Here is a 17,558-nt window from a genome sequence, read left to right as displayed (position 1 = left end):
TTCCCATTTTCCATGGTAAGTATCTTGAATGATTCAACCAGAGGCTTTTGTTTTCCAGGTACACTATTGTGACTTTGATTAAGATGCACTAATTAGTGTTTAGGATTTTATTAGCCATGGGCGCTGTGCTGTATACCAGAGGATGATGACATCATATAAAAATTTGATCTTTGATTTTAAAGGAAAACCTTAAAATAAGAGGAATGATTTCTAGAAGCCTGCAGAACAGCCTTTAAGAAGCAAGTGATATTTTTGGATCTACCGAAGCAAAATGAAACATCACCATAGCTGCCACGGCCTTCAGTCTGAATCCAAACTTCCAAAAAATAATGGAGTCTAAACAGCCCCCCTCCCTCTCTTCTTCCCTCCCTCTCCCTTCTCTCTCTTTCTCTTTCTCGATATGTGTATGCAAATACACTTAAATATGAATGTATACACATGTATGCATATTATGTGTCTAAATATGAACATAATTAAGAGTATCAATAACCTAAGATCAAAAGACACTTAATTCGAAAGGCAAGTCTGTCCTCTTATCTGGGCTAACAATCTCAATTAGTCAAGCCTAGAGGTTAGGGAGTGAGCGTCATGTTATTATTTTGCTCCTAGGTTCCTGGAAGGATAATGCTATGTGCACCTAGCTTGGTGGCTGACACACTAAGTACGCTCTAGATCACCTGTGGATCTAGAAGCTTCTTCCACAGTGCAGGCTTCCCTTCATTAATGTATTCATTCCCTTACAAATTCAGAATACATTCTGGAGGACAGATTCGATCCGTTTGCAGGCAGACACTGACTTACAGCACTGAACTAGGCAGACTCTGAGGGAGATTTCTTTCAGACCTCTTGTTTGTTTATCGAATCGCAGAGAAAAATCTGCCCAGACTCTTCATTTTGAGTCATGATGCTATCGATTTTCCCAAGGGTTTGTTTGGATTTCACTTAAAATTTGGTAGAGTATAGGGTGAAAGGTCAGGTTCAAGTGCCAGAGATAAGAAGGCACCAGAGATACTGTATGGGTTTTCTAAGGTCAAACCCGTTACCCGAGTCAGGCACTCTGTGAACTAAAATCAGCACTGGTGACCACCTCTGGCTTCTATCGATCTTCTGCAGAAACTGGGGAAACCACAGGGAAGTGAGTTTTCCTGCCTCCTCCATGACCCTGTGCTCTGTGTTCCTGACACAGTGGTTGTTCAAACCATGTGGAATGACAGACATGTGAATTCGTTTTCCCTCACACACTCTATGGTTCTATGAACCTATCACCATTTCCCTAATTAGACTCACAGGAGCTTAAGGGCAAGAGCCCTTAACGATGTTGCCTCCACTCGGTTCCGGGATACATGCAATACTTCTGAGGGTCTTAAGAAAGTGGAGTGTCAGTTGGCTTAAATTGCAGCAATATAATTATATTATTCAGATATTTTTGAAGGCTTGCCTTTTAGGTATGCCCCCCTCTTTATCTCACACATAGTACATATTCCACCAATATTTTCAGGCTAACACCAAGGTATAAAATTTTTTCAAAGAATGAATTACATTTTCAAATACCAAAGTTATTTCTTACTGACATGTATGCTGGATTTACTCACTACCACCTCCCATAAGTCTCCAATGGATACAAGTGTGTGTGTGTCCTGCTTCTATTTGTAATGTAAATAAGTGTACTAAATTAATGTCCACTTTATTCGTAGTTACGACACTCACTGAGAGGACACGCAGGGGTCAAAGTAGGAGAGAGAATGTGTTCTCCCTCAGACAAAGAACCATTCATCAAAACCAAATGTGCTGACCTTTGACCTGAAAGCTACACTTCTGAGAACTTCCCTCAAACCTTGGCGTACAAGTTCATCTCTCTCCTTCACCTTCTTTCCAAGAGACTTCCGTTGTTCTTTTGCCAATGCCCTTTGCAGCTGCCATCCTTTCCTCGAGGTAGCTGACTAGAGTATGATTCATGTATCCTCTCCCATCCCTGACAGAGACAATATGTCAGACCTTAAGCACCAGCAGTAGTGAGTCCGACCTGTGGACTGAGAAACCCTGTGTTCTCACCTGAGTTCCAGTCAGGATTGTTTCATTGTATCCTGCAGAGGCACTGGCTGCATGGACTTCTGACTCATAATCATCGCAGATCAACTGATAAACTTGAGGAAATTCCAATGAACAGCCTGGTACATTAGTAGGGATTTACAAGTAAATGCATTTGCTCACAATTCTCCATTACAAAGATGTCGTCCAATATTGGGGGAAATTGTATATTCATGATGCAGTACCTTTCACAAGAAAATCAAAGTTAAGTATCATGCACGCCGCAAAGCATTCTTAGAGAAGAAAAAGTAATGCTGAGATTATTGTTAAAATAACTTGAATGTGAATATCTGAGCCACAGCCTTCTCAGTTTACTATGTAAGGAGATACGAGGGCTATTTTATAGGATACCAAGTCAAACGTGCATTAATATGTTTTTTCTGATTTTCACTGACTTTTTGTCAAGTAGAAATTCTGATTTTATTGTTAATTATCTTTCAGTCCAAAGTTTGCAATTTCATCTGATAAAGTATCCAGAAATCTAATCTTTCTCATGTGCCTATCAAGGGACCACATGACTGACTCAAGTTTCATTAAGAACCGTAATACACTCACAAGGAGGAAATATTAGATTTTTTTTATCAAGAAATGGAAACTGTCAGGTTTAAAAAAAAAAGACATGGAACTAGTTAACTTAATAAATCCCATTCAAAAATATTTTCAAAATGTGTGACTTATACTGTTAAAATAGAAGGGGATGGCAGGAGATATTGTATACTAGTCTCCAAAACTATATAAAAGATATAGAAATTCTAGTTTCTGAGGAGAGAGGAAGGATGAGGGAGAGGAGGAGAAAAAGGCAGAGAGAGATTATGAAGTGAAATACCTTTTTCAGTATGAGTCACGATCACTGCTCAGAGGACCATCTCCAGCATCTCCAGTGGGATGCCTGCATCAGAAATGAAGGGGACAGTCACCCAGTGGACCTAGTGGATGTGTATTTGCATAGACTCTAGAGCATAGCAAGACTGGGAAGTAAGAAAATTCCCATGCTAAGTGGTCATGAGTGACTTTATTCAAGAGACTTAACTGTTTGTAAAAACGCTTAAACAAAAGTGAGACTTTACTATCCTGCCAAATAGACCATTTCATTGAACTTGAAAGAAAATAAATGTAGTCAGGGAATCACTAGAATAGGGGAAAGATTAAGCGAGTTTTCAAAGAAGAGTGTGTGGAGACCCTGGGAAATATTATTGAGGCAGCATTTTATACCATTGTGCAGAGACTAGAAAACTCCTAGACTCTCAGTAAGTACATATCCCCCTTCTTACCTACGGTTTCTGGTCTGAAGGTGAATATAATTCAAATTTAAAAGAGCTCATACTAATGATACTTATTTTATAAAAATTGTTGTATATGTAACAAAACATCCACAAATGTAACCTGAATATTTACTCAGTACAATTTATAATATAGTATGTTTACGATTTGTGGGATGGTGGGAAAACTGAATAAATTAAAATTTGCCCTTATACAATATATTTAAAATTGTGACTTAGAAAATGTTTCTAATGGGCTGGAACAAAATTTTTGTTAATTAATAAGAGCTTTATAACCAGTTTGCTATTGTGTTTTCAACCACCAACCAAAGATTATACGTGGATGGGCCCGTGGCTCCTACTACATACATAGCGGAGGACTGCCTTATCTGGCATCAGTGGGAGGGAAGGCGGTTGATTCTGTGGAGGCATGATGCCCTAAGAGGGGTTATGCTAGGATGGTGAGGTGGGAGTTGGTGGGTGGGTGAGGGAGGATCCTTTTAGAGGCAAAGTGGAGGAAGATTGGGTGGGGGAGTTCATGGAAGGGAGACCAGGAAGTGGGATAACATTTGAAATGTCAACAAATAAGATGATTAATAGATTAAAAAAAGAAATTTCTTTTACTATTTCAATGGGCATTGTATTCTAAGCACATGTAAAATAATAAAAATTAAATATATTTTTAGCCTTTAAATTGTCCTCCTTTGTGTGGTTTTCTCTAGTTCTGTGACATCCGATTATATAGTCCAATTCTGGAATAGTCATTTCTCACTTAGCAGACAGGAAATTGCCATGTCCGAATGGGTTTAGTGAGGATGCATTACATCTCACGCGTACACCTGCGGCATCCACAGTGTTAACCCAGTTATATTTTTCACATTTTTTGTGTCCTCACGTCTATATGGGTTTATGGTGTACAGATGGTGTGCTTGTGTGTGTTCTGGTGAGTGCGGTGCTGTCTTATGAATTCTCAAAGGACAGAAGCCATGTGGGCTCAGCTTCACTCCTTTAAGACAGGGTCTCTCCCAGAACCTTGAGCTTGGATGGCCTCTGGCCTATCTCCATTATGCCCCCCCCCTTCCCCACTCTACAGAGTTATGGACACAGACATGCACATGGCTGTTTATGTGGATGTTTGGATCCATGCACGCGATCTTTCCAGGTCCTGGTTCACCTCTTTGTACTATTGTTTGTTTGTTTTGTTTTTTTTCCAGCTCTTCTCTTCCATGTGTGTGTCACTGGATTAAGTCAATATTCGTAAAGCTTCATCATGTGTGTTACTGTGTGTGCTTAAAGTTCAGCCTACACTGTCCTTTTAACTGCTCTAGAGTAGCCCTTAATGGCGCAGAAACAACTAATAACCAAAAATTAGCTTAGTCAAGCATTTTTGAAGAAGTAATTCTTAATACCTTCCTGATTTCAAGTGCTTAAAAATTGTAAGCAAGCATCTGGAGTGAGGAGTCAGTCAGCTAAAGCATTCATAATGCATTTTCGTGAAAATATTAAATACCAGAGATGTGGTTTTAGTTTTGAAAAGAATCTATAAGTCGATATATTAATCATTCAAAATGTAATAAATTTTATTTTAATCCACGGGAAGAATTGTAAATGCTAGTATTTTGTTTTGCCCTGGTGAGCGAAGCCCAGAATTCTAATTTGATATGAATGATGAAACATTCTTCAAACAGTTTTTTATCCATTTATAAATAAAAATGACAGAAACTGTGAAGAAGTATTTCTGATTCTGTAATAAATTATTCCTTTCCTCTGATAGGACTACTACTCAGATGTTCATGGCTCCCTCTCTCCAACAAGAAGCAGCTCACAGGAAATATGACTTGGGTGCCGTAGTCTGGATTTGGAGCAGGAGAGATGGCTCAGTGGTTGTGTGTTTACCCCCATCACAGAAGACCTGGGTTCAGTTCCCAGTACCCCAAGGGAGGTCATAACTGTCTATAGCTTCACCCTCAGGGGCTCCAGCTTCATTAGCCTTTTTCTGATCTTTGCCTGCACACGTTTGAAGGGGAAGTGGAGGAGCAAAAGATCTAGGAAAGAGGAGATGGAAGGCTAGGATGTGGCAGATGGGACACTGCGATCCAGATTTATTGTATGAGTGAAGAATCTATCTTTTTATAATAAAAGATAAATAATTTTTAAAAAGAAAAATAAATAACACAATAATACCTCATCAGTCCAGGATAATTTCTGAAGAAGTTTTAACAACCTTTAAAACATATATATATATATGACATATGTGTATGACATATGTTTGATATTATATGACATATACATCAAATAATGAAACACTTTCAATTACATGATTTCCTGTAGGCAAACATTTGTATGGAAGATTCAAGCCTCCTCTGATGACTTCTTTTAGGAAAACTGGTAAAAGCTGGAAATAAGTTATTGCAGACACACACAAAACCTTTCTAGGTTTTAGAATTAAAATTCTAGCCAGAGTTACTATGAATGATAGCCAGTACTGAATACTTTATCTTAATAAAATCCTGACTGAAAAAATCAATTAAGAATTTTATTAAAATTATCCACTATATCCCTGCCCCTGCCTCGGTAAATGCCACATTTGGGTTTGAAATTGCTACTTGGAAGTCTCTAAAAATCTTCTTGTCACACGGTGTTCTATTAGATTACTAATACTGTACCCCCAGAAACTGGATTTGTAGTTCCATGTCAAGCTCTTTTCCTCATGTATGCTGTGAGGTGACCACAGAACTCCATCAAATGTTGTTTTCACAATGAACAGTCATCTTGTCCTCCCTGTGATTACTCTCTATCCACCATTATTCTTTAGACCCTGAATTGAGCTTTACCTTTATGAGGAAATGTCTTCCAGTCTAATTGCTTTACCCATGATTTATACATATATACTATTAGTTAAAGTTCTCCATTTGTATATAACATGTTTAATCTATCAATTATGTATGTATGTATGTATGTATGTATGCATGTATGTATCTATCTATCTATCTACTTATCTATAGATATTTGATATCAGGAATGAGCTCACATAACTACAAAAATCTGAGAAGTTCATTGATCCTCTTTCTGGAAATGCAGAAGAAGAGCAAGTGGCATAATTTCAGTCTAAACAGAGTCTAAAAGCCCTAACAACTACGAGATGCCAAATTATTACCCAAAGTACAAGACTGAAGAAGACATATGCAGTTGATCAGGCAAGTAGGCAGAAAGAAAAAAATCAGATTTCTCCTCCCTCCACGTTCTTGTCTTTTGACACCGGACAGATTGTAAATGTATCACCTCATCATCTTTGTTTGAGTCTACACACTCACGTGGTGATCTCACGCAGAGGAACCGCATATTTAACCACATACACGCCACTACCCACCCAGACAACTGGACATATGAATCTACTGCAATCACTCCAATTAAAATTATAGTCAATCTGTGATATGAACGTTATCTGTGTGTCAACTCCATTATCTTATTTCCAGTTTTAAACTGCACTTTGGCAAGAACTAGAGATGTTTACAGAAATGAACTCTGGTGGAGTTTAATGAAATTTAAATGTTTTAAGTAAACTTGAATATTTTAAATTTAATAGATTTCTAGTGACACACTAGAAACATTACAAGTCCATGGTAATAGCCATGATGCCTAGAAATGAAAAAATGTAGTTCATGGTCACTTCTGTCACTGTCAATTATTCTCGAAATACCTCAATTCTTGGTTGTACACAGTACAGAAAATGAGGAAGACAAGGTACAGGAAGTTCTTAGAAGATCCAGGAGGCAGGAAATAGTATGTGAACTGGTACCTGGTCTCACATAGTTTTGATTCTTGAACATACAAGAACACATAAGTAGAGTGATATTATGTCAAATTCATAATATTCTATCCATATACTCTGTGGGGCTGTAGTTCAGTGTGTACAGGTAAACACAAACACAAACAGTTCATTCCTAGGACATATATTTAAATTTCAAGTATAGATAACATTTTCTAGAGCAATGTTCCTCACCCGTCTGAATGCTATGGCCCTTTAATACAGCTGTTCTTGTTGTGGTGACCCCCAACCTTAAGATTATTTTGTCACTACTTCATAACTGTAATTTTTTAGTGTTATGAATCATAATGCAAATATCTGTGTTTTCTGATAGTTTTAGGCAGCCCCTGTGAAAGACCATTCAACCCCCAAAATATTGTGACCTACAAGTTGAGAACCCCTGGCTTAGAGAGAATATTTAGCAAAATCCAGGATATTTTTCTTGTCACAACGGAACATTGCTACTGATATCAAAACAAAGAGGTCATTTCATACCAGCACATCAGACACAGAGTACTTGAATTCTAACGGAGAGCACCGAACACAAATATAAATGGAGACAAAACACAGTGGATGCAAAACATAATTTTTCTGGTTCAAGCACAAGAAACCCATTTTTGAGAGGTAGGAAATGAAAAAAGTGGGGGCAAGACAGGAAAGGTCACAGAGCACAAATCAACATGAAAAGCATGCTGGCCAGAGACAGCGTAAAATGGGCAGATAGGTCAAGAATCCTTAGACACTACTGTCAGTCCCAGAATGCCTCATGTGTGCTGATGGGTTTCCAGTACACCTTTGTTCTCAGCAGTGCTTCCCTGGAGAGGACAGAGGGATCATTGACACAAAATGTCAGTGTTTGAATATGCACAGCATCTCACTGAGAAACTTACAAATTCACTGAATAATGGTTAGACAATTCTAAATTGTCATGTAAGTTTCACATTAGAATGTAAGATTAGAAAATAATCTATAAAATTAACTTTAGAAAGTAATAGGAAGATTATGAGTTAAGAGTTTCATTTGCTTCCGTTTCAGGTCTTTTACATCAAGTAGACTTTTTAATACTCTTGAAATAGTCTATCAGCAACCAAGTTTTCTAGGAACTGGACACTGAGGGTTAATTTTACATGTCAGTTTGACTCAGTTGTGATATGTGGCTGTTTGATCAAACATAAACTTGATTTCATTAGAAGGGTATTTTGTAGATACGCTCCAAATTAAAGTTGGTTGACCCAAACTAAAGGTAATTGTCAGGATGAAAACTTCAGTTAAAGGACTAAGAAGAAGGAGAAGAAGGAAAAATATTTGTGCAGAGACTGTAAAAGAAATGTTTCTAGGTTATTACAGAAACTCTTAGTGAATTTCCAGCTTGTGATACCCTATAGCCATGTGAGTTGCTTTGAAAATCTCTCTGCAACATAGTATAGAGAGATGAAAGGAAAAGGGGTAGGCATGAAGAGAAGTAAAGGAGAGAGGAAAGGGGCAGGACAGAGCCAGGAAGGGAGCAAGGAAGAAAGAAAGGGCGAGAGGGAACAAAGAGAGAGGGGAGGGCAGGGAGGGAGAGACAGAGACAGAGACAGAGACAGACAGACAGAGAGACAGACAGACAGACAGACAGACAGACAGACAGACAGTCTAGACTGACTATCCTGATACAAAAACTCTTTGTAATGAAATGGCAATATTTAGATAAATGAGATGTCTTATGTTAGACTGCTACAATAAGACACTATATATTACAAAGGTTAAACAAGTATTTACTGCTAATTTGTCCTAGAAATGAGGAAACACAAGAAAGGGTATTAGCTAGTTGAGTTCTTGTCCTTGAATAGGGCTTTCTTTCTCTGTTTTGTAGCTGCTCCCTTCTTTCTGTATCCTCACACGGCAGAAACGAGAGAAAGGTAGCATACCCTCTTGTCTTTTCTATGTGAACCCTAATCTCAAGACAAAGAATTGATATTTCAAATCTGATTATGTACAAAAGGCCCCCAGTGAGATTCTTCTCAGGGAGCATTAAACTTGCTTTCCCTGAGGAGTTCATAAAAATACATGCCGGAGTGTGTGATAACCGAAAATGTTGAATTCTAAAGACCTTCCCCAATAAACGGACTGATAGCTCCAGACATCCTGCTAATAAAACGCAGTGTTCAACATTTCTGCATTAACAATGAATTCACTTATAGTAACTTTTGGCATCTTCAAGAGAGGTGTTAGATATGAGATTGTGAGTAAGTTGACTTAAAGTGTCCTCTTTCAAAGAAGAGAAATATTGTGGATTAGTGGACATAGCAAACAGAGCATACAGAAATACGGAACTCCACACCAAAAGAAATCTCTCCATATATAAACTGTCGCTTTTTTAAAGAGTTCCTTACATGGGTCTTTTTCACTGTGATCTCCCATATGTTGGTCAGTAAGAAGTTTCTGAAGCCCTGGTGAGCTTTTTCATGGGTCTAACCTTGACTCTCTCCACCGCAAGCTCTATGAAATGAACAAGCACGTGGCTCTGGGACTGAAACTCTAAACCATTGTGTGGAAACCAGAAACACTGATTTCCTCCACTCAACCACAGTTTGCCTCCACTCATTCTTTCCTTTGGTTAAAATATTTCACAAGTGAGGCAGCCTAGATTTATGGACAACAAGGTCCCAGAAACAGATGTAAAAAGAGACACAATCAAGCTACCTCAAGCAGGTATCAGTAGGACTTCACCATAGGCCAGAGAGGGGTTGGTTAAAGGCAATTTTTTAGATGGGGCTGCAAAATTGTTCCATTAATTAATACTAGTTAAGTATAAAATTTATTATTAATATTCTGTATCTGTTAATTAATGCTGAAAATTAATATGGCAACAGTTATTCATTAACAGGTCAGTTCCCCCAAATAGCCATACAGAGACCTTTTAATATTTCAAAACTCAAGCCTTACCTGAGCAGATCCTCAACTAGCTCAACTAAGTTAACCTGACTACCTAACGCCATGCAGTTAGCTGTACCTTCCAGACCAGCCAGTAATCATTTCTGTCTCCCCTCAGGTCGCCTTAGGAAAAGTCCTTTCTTTTTCTTTTTTTCAGAGTTCCTTTCTCCCTTTCCGGAAGTCCCACCTATCTATCTCTACTGTCCAATCACCGGCTTTAGCTTTTCATTGGCCATTTAACTTGGGGAACAAGCTTTGCACAACAAAAGCTGGTGTATATGAGAACTTGCTTTTGGGACAACCCGATCTAGGGGTTAAAAATTTAGCCTTTGAATACACAGCAGCGTCAGATGAACCCCGACAATTAGGGCTTAGCGATTAAGAAGAAATAAAAATATTTCTTAACATTTTAGTTTGAGAATTGATCTTTCTGTTGTGTTACTGGGGGTTTCGTAGAACTCAGAGCCCTCACACCGAAAACAGGTTGAGATGTATGAGGAAGAAATGAAGTAGCTTCCTGGTTTTACTCTAATGTTTAACACTAATCAAAGAAAAAGATAACTGTTCTAATTACTCTCAGTCCTCTGTCCTATTTCGTCACATAACTACGACTTCATCCAGTGGGTCCTAGTGAACTAACTTGGCCCTGGCTGTAAGACAACCCTGTTTTGTGTTAGATGTAGGGTCTCCTTAGATGGTAACCTGCCAAAAATATCTGTTGTATTTTTTCTCTGAAAATCTATGTGTAGTTATATGTTTGTAATCTTAGCCACTCAGGAGGTTAAGGCAGGAGAATTGTAATTTGGAAGATAGTCTGGGCAATTTTTTAAGACCTTATTCAAAGTAAAATTATTTTAAAACTTAGCTGTATCTTAGTGATATGACATTGCTTTGCATGTGCAAGAGACGGAGTTCAAGCTCTAGTGCTTCTTCTTTGTGGAAAGGTTTTCTTTGATCTAAACTTCCTCCCCTCTGTCCTTCACTGAGCTTAGACATCCCTCCTCAGATACCTTGACATCTCCCTCACTCCTACTTTGTAATGACAAATCCCTTTCTTGTCTAACCCTCTGTGGCAGCTGCTCTCTCATGGACTCCACGTGGTGTGACACATCAGTAGAATGCCTTTGGTTTAAACGAAGTAATTAGCTAGCTAACTGACTGACAGACTGACTGACTAACGCTTTCTGTTTGAATGATGACATGCTCTGTCTCTTTGCAAAATCTTCTCAGTGTTTCTTCTGAATTTTAGGTTTTTATCCCCAATATTGACATGTCATGTGATGTTAAACTAGAATTGCATTTGTAGGAGCCTCTTGGAAGCTGAGAATTCACACCTTTGTCCATCACAGTATAGCAAGAACCCAATAATTCTTTTCCACTGAATGCCCCACCAAAAGCGAGATGTCTGAAGTAATCACATGAACAAATGGGCCCATGAAGGAATATTAATCTCTTAAGATATGAAAGATGACATGAGGTAAGAAATATGTATATATATATGTATATATATATATATATATATATATATATGAATATAAATTTTCTCCCAGAGCGTCTGCTTTTCTGTCAAACGAAATATTAGGGGAAACAGAGAAAACAAAATCTTAAAACAGTCAAAACATCAGATGCATTGAATAAATAAATGTATCATCGATAAAAAATACGAGAATGCCAAAATTCATGTTGCAGGCATAAGTTTATTTAAAATAAATTTGAGTGAACAAATCCTCAGGAAATAGAGAAGAAATTTAGAAACACTGATGGAACCAGAAACGATGCCAGCATTTACATAAGAGTTAAAAATGCCAGCTCCCTCTTGTGGTAGAGTTGAAAGGTCAAAGGTAGGTTAAAGGCCAAGGTTACTTTGTCTTCAAAAAATAATTTGCTTCCAGGTATATCAAGATGCTGAGTCCGGGAGAGACAGATGCTCATTAAACAATCCTAAATGTTGGAGAAAAGGCCATTTAAGTCCCATATGGTAGAGAAACCTTCAGGAGACAAGTAGGATGTTCAGAAATTTGACCCGCAAAAGCCAGAGGTATAGCCTGGTTGGTAATAAGATGACTGGACACTCTTAGAAGAGAAGTATCCTGGGCGGTGGAAGTTGCATCCAAAGCCCTGAGAGCGAATGCCGCAGCTTCCGAATCCAAAGGATCCAAAGCCAGAATTGCCGTATCCCAAAGATCCAGTAAATCCTCCGTGGCACGGGCTGGAGAAGTATTGCTTGGGGCGGAAACAGGATGTCTGGAAGGATGCAGTACCCACACAGGGCAAGTGGCCCTCAAGTGGCTCGTTGAAGGTCTCCTGCTGTCCATTGTAGAAAGCGGAGCCCTGCTGGAAGTTCTTTGGAGAATAAACTACATTGCCGGTGGGGTAGAAAGAGTTGTAGGTAGAGACTGGCTGCCTCAAGAAGCCTCCAAAAGACTGTGAGGAGAAGTTTCCAGAGTTGCAGGCGTAAGACATGTTTGTCAGGAGCTCTGGTTTGAGTCGGGTTGCAGTGATGAATCTGCGAGTATGAATACCACCGTCTAACCTGGGTCCTTATATACCAGAAGGATGGGTGTAGTAGCCTGTGTCCATTTTAATGAGAATGCCTAATTAGGCTCCAGTAAAAATGAAATACTTTAACCTTCAAAGGACGTTTTATGAATGTGCACTTCTAAATGAAGGAATTTCATTAGTTTTCAAAGCAATTATTCATGAAGTAAAAATGCAATTTCTCAATCTCTACAGTAGGTCGGACGAAAGCCACCATAATTGAACCTTTAAGATGGATGCTTTATTTATGCTTCAAAATGTGATCAAGGGTGTGATATAGCAATAATCCTGCCTGGTTCAAAACTCCACAGAAGTTTGTATTCTGGAAAGAAAAGTATGATGCCCCAAGTTGAGAAGCTTGATTGAAAACAAAAAATAAATCCCCACTTTATGTCTCTCTCCAAATGCTGTAGATTCTGTGAATAAAACAGTGCGATACGAATCCTTGGGAGGAAAGAATTCAAGTTCAACGTCGTTTATAATACACTTTATGAGTTTGTGTTTGTGAACACGACTATAGAAGGCTGAGAGGACCAATGTTTGCACCAATGCTTAGAACATTAGATTGTAAAATATTTACCTCCCAGAATAAGTGCCTCACCTTTCCCCTTTCTTCTTTTGTTCTCTCCTCTTTTCCTATTCCTTCCTTCTGGGTAACAAATTCAGGGCCCCATGTATCCTCTACTACCCTGGGATGTGTTGCTGGCCCTTTTGTATTTTAGTTGCAATCTAGTGTCCTACACCTTCATCATTGCTTCATGATGGACGTTATCAATAAAGTTATCAAGCTTCACTATCCAAATAAAATACCTTTGTCTTCATAATATTCATCCCTTTCCTTGCTGGTGGTGCTGATGTCCCTGGTAACAAAACAGCAAGTTTTGAAGGTTATCCTACTGCTGTGCCACCACCCCTTTCTTTCATTTAATCTTGTTACACAGAATTAAGGAATATGGAGAATATCTGCCTCATGGCGCTATCACAACAGGACTGAGGCTTAGAAGAACTCATGGTTACAAATGACCCTTCCATGCAGACATATCAGTACGGAAAGGAGTTGAATGGGATGAGAATGTGAAGGCATCGCTTTGGAGTCGCTAATGCTGTGTATCTATCAACCAGCTCATACATTCTTCCTAGAAAACGAAGCGTTAAGATGTCTCCGCCCTCTTCCACAGGCGCAGAATAGCTTGCTGCGGAAATGGTACACTGGCATGGGAAATTGCCTAAATAACCTTGTGGAGATGAGAAAGTGTTGTATGTCATCGTTCTCAGCACAAATTAGACACTGAAAACGAGCTGAGACTAATTTTATGAAAAGTTATGATTACTTGGTCTGCATTTTTAAGGACAAATAAAAAAAAAATGAGCTGTTCTTCTAGGGTTCTGGGAATACTGAATTAGATTTCTGTAGCTAGAATTCCAATCTGATTTTAAAAAGGAGATGAAGAACCAGAGCTGGAGACATTCGCCAACCTCTCTCTCAAGCTGGAGCCTTGATGAGTCTGAACATATTACTTTAACAAAGGAAAGAAAGAAAATGATGCTATCTCTCTAAAAAAAAATTCTAATGTTCAGAAGTATAGGGAAATGCTCTTCTTTCAAATGAAACAAATCAAACAGCATCGAAGCCACCCCGAGCCAGCCCTCTGCAGTTTCTCCTCCCCCACCTCTGGGCATCAGTCTTCATTAGACTCTATACCGAGGTGGAAGACAAGCTGTGGAAATCAAGGAAATATGACCCTCACTTTGGACATTTTGCAATACTTGTCAGAAGCACCTGAAAACAATTTAAGTCAAAATGATATATGCCGCCTACGGCCGGGGGAAGCACCTCCCAGCCATGGCTCCTTTGGCCCGACACCTCAAGGCAATTGCTTCATATGATTTTTTTTCCTTTTAGAATAAGGACCCTTCCCAGGTTCTGGAAAGTCATTTAGTGGGAAACAAAGATCCTGACTAGAGATAGAAATATCTTTGACATTATTACATCTAGCTTTGTTCCTTTTCAAGTATTTTTATCGTCCTAGATGGATAATCTTTAACATTCAAACTAGCACAAAGCATAAAGCATTTAGCTTACAGTACAGCAAACCAACCCTACCTCATCTGTAGGCACACGCGTGTGGACATGCATGTGAATGCACACGACACACACACACACACACACACACACACACACACCACAAACACACACAAGTTAAGATGGATATTAAATATCTGGATTCTACTCTTCGGCAGTTACATGAGAAATAAGAATCTATCCGTGTTTCAGTAACACCATTTTGCTGAAGTCCATTTTTTTTTAAAGTCCTTCTACATCTTGCATATCAGTGTTTTGATGACACTATTCATCACGGAAGCTTGCCATTTTGAGGCAGCAATCAGTGTGCGTTTTTGTTTAAAAGAAATGACTACGTGTGGAGCAGCGAACATCTTTGCTAGCCAGATGGCAACAATTTTGGGACAGATTGTGCAACGGGTATCAATTATTTTTAATTAAGCTAGCTTCCCTCAGCCCAGACAGTCTACCTCTAAAGCAGTTTTCTGAGTGATGTGCAGGGTGACCTTTTGCTGAGGGAAGATGAATAATAGCTTTGAAGATTGAGCACTATTACCTGAATTCCAGGGCCACAGACATCACTGCTCTATCCAGTTGTGAAACCACACAAAAAGTAGATATGTGTGACTACGAGGGTATTTTTAATTCAATTAAAGCCGCAGGTAAATTGTGTTCTGTGCCATGGGGATGACACACCCAAAGACAGGGGTATATAAGTGGTTTGTGCCTAAGAAGAACATTCTCCATCTCCCATCCTCAAAGTCCTATCTCCTCTCAACATGTCCTGCAACAACAGCTGTTCTGGAACCTTCTCCCAGTCCTTTGGGGTCCAACTGCAGAATCCGATCTCTTCATGTGGCTCCTCCTACCCCAACAACGTCTTCTACAGCACTGACCTCCAAACTCCCATCACCCACCAACTGGGCTCCTCTCTTCACAGTGGGTGCCAGGAAACCTTCTGTGAGCCCACCGGCTGCCAGACATCCTACGTGGTCTCCAGACCCTGCCAGAGGCCTTTCTACAGTCAGGGGATTCGAGGGTCCTTCAGCCCCTGCCAGTCAACTTTTTCAGGATCTCTGGGACTTGGTTCCAGGGGTTTCCAGTCTTTTGGTTGTGGCTACCCAACCCCAGGATTTGGATCCCATGGTTTCCAGTCAGTGGGATGTGGTACCCGTACTTTCTCCTCCCTAAATGGTGGGTCCAGCTTTTTCCGCCCAACCTGCTTCTCTTCCAAAAGCTGCCAGTCTGTTTCTTACCAGCCAACCTGTGGGACTGGGTTCTTCTGATCCGTATTGGGGAAATTAGAAATGTAAAAGGTACCTACTACCTTCTATGCTAAGAGCCGCACTGCCTTTGGATTTTCTGCATTAGTCTAGGAATTTGACTTCTACTCATGAGTTCCTATAATTGGAAAATGTATTTAAGTGGAGAAAGATGCTGAATTGTTTTCTTCTATGTTATAGGCATGCAAAAAAATCAAGCATAATCCTTTCATATCTCTTAGCAATTACTCAGACTTCCTGTCTTGATTTTTGCAAGGCAGGAGGTTGTAAGCATAAATAAAAATATTCAACTGGACTTTTAAATGTCTTGTGAATACCATTATTGTTACTTTCATTTTCTTGTCTTCAAAACTACTTCAGAATATCTCCGTGGGCTTTGCAGTACTGTGAACTTGACATTTTAATTGTATAGAGTAAAGTCATCCTTTTGTGTTTGAAGCATTTTTTCAACTTCTCTGTTTTCTCCATCTGTTAATATTTCACACAGTGAAGTGAAGAGGGCACCTTACTGGAATAAAAAACTTAGAGCTGCAATTTTCCAAACTGTGCCGTATAATGTCGGAAGAGAGATTAGCCTTATGAAATACATTCTAAAATAGGAGCAAAATTACAGGTAGGTAAGAAGTTACATGATCGGCTAGGTGGAAATGGGGACCAGCCCCCCATCTTTACTGACACATAAAGAGAACTTTCAAACGAAAGCAGTTGCTTTTCAAGCAGTTGCCATTGTTCATATGATACTTATATATTTTGGTGATGCCCCAGTTTGGTCTTGTGTCTCTTGGGTTTGACAAAAAGCATTTGGTTTATACACATATGTACATATAAATATACATATTCATGCACATATACATCATATACATCATCTACCTATACTGTATTTAAAAGCCATGTAAATATTCTTTTGTTTCAGGATTTGACCTGGTGTGGAAGTGGGGTGTCGCATTTGGATAATGGTGAGTAGTATCACGAAGGCTTCACCATTTCCTTCCAGGAATCGCTGTCCAAGGTGGAGATGATCTATGCCCAGGGTCACCCCATGATATTTTTTATTCCAGTTTTGTCTCAGCATCCAGTTTCACTTGCTAATGTTCTCACAATTTTCCTTTTACTTAGTGTAACCAGCTAAAGTTAATCAGCATACGCGCTGGCTGCTCTAGGAAGCTATCACTGGACTTTTGCCTTGGGTTCATCTAGTGTGGTTCAAGTTTTAGGTAAAGCAAACTATTCTTGTCAAATCTGAAACGATGGGATTCTCCTATTAGAGAAGAAATCTTCTTACCAAAGAGAATATTTTTTTTTTTAGTCAGAGACAGCACTCAGAAGGATCACCATGAAATAATTTATTGTTTTTTAATAATGTCGTAGACAATCTACACAGATTAAAAAAGAAGGAGGAGGAGGAGGAGGAAGAGGAGGAGGAAAGGAAGGAAGGACAGAAGGAAGGAAGGAAGGAAGGAAGGAAGGAAGGAAGGACAGAAGGAGAAAAGGAAGGAAGGAAGGACGGAAGGAAGGAGGGCGGAAGGAAGGAAGGAAGGACGGAAGGAAGGAGGGCGGAAGGAAGGAAGGAAGGAAGGAAGGAAGGAAGGAAGGAAGGAAGGAAG

At 39.3% G+C, this 17,558-nt stretch overlaps 2 protein-coding genes across 2 annotated transcripts; one reads left to right on the top strand and one right to left on the bottom strand.

The window, feature by feature from the left end:
* Positions 1 to 11,748: 11,748 nt before the first annotated feature.
* Krtap15-1 (keratin associated protein 15-1) lies at positions 11,749 to 12,573 on the bottom strand. Its single transcript, NM_001105896.1, is given in 1 exon segment — positions 11,749 to 12,573. A coding segment is annotated over 1 exon segment (453 nt). The 5' UTR covers positions 12,535 to 12,573; the 3' UTR covers positions 11,749 to 12,081.
* A 2,832-nt stretch (positions 12,574 to 15,405) lies between these two features.
* Positions 15,406 to 16,248, top strand: Krtap14 (keratin associated protein 14). Its single transcript, NM_001109326.1, has one exon. The coding sequence runs from the start codon at positions 15,451 to 15,453 to the stop codon at positions 15,955 to 15,957; it is 507 nt and encodes a 168-aa protein (NP_001102796.1). The 5' UTR covers positions 15,406 to 15,450; the 3' UTR covers positions 15,958 to 16,248.
* The last annotated feature ends 1,310 nt before the right edge of the window (positions 16,249 to 17,558 follow it).

Source organism: Rattus norvegicus, chromosome 11 (assembly GCF_021556685.1).
Source record: "Rattus norvegicus strain SHRSP/BbbUtx chromosome 11, alternate assembly SHRSP_T2T, whole genome shotgun sequence".
NCBI lineage: Eukaryota > Metazoa > Chordata > Mammalia > Rodentia > Muridae > Rattus > Rattus norvegicus.
The sequence above is the reverse complement of the archived record's forward strand: the minus strand, read 5'-3'. Positions and strand labels throughout refer to the sequence as shown.

What these genes read in the sequence shown, in the direction of transcription:
- Krtap14 (NM_001109326.1), top strand. Translation starts at nt 15,451, where the DNA reads ATGTCCTGCAACAACAGCTGTTCTGGAACCTTCTCCCAGTCCTTTGGG.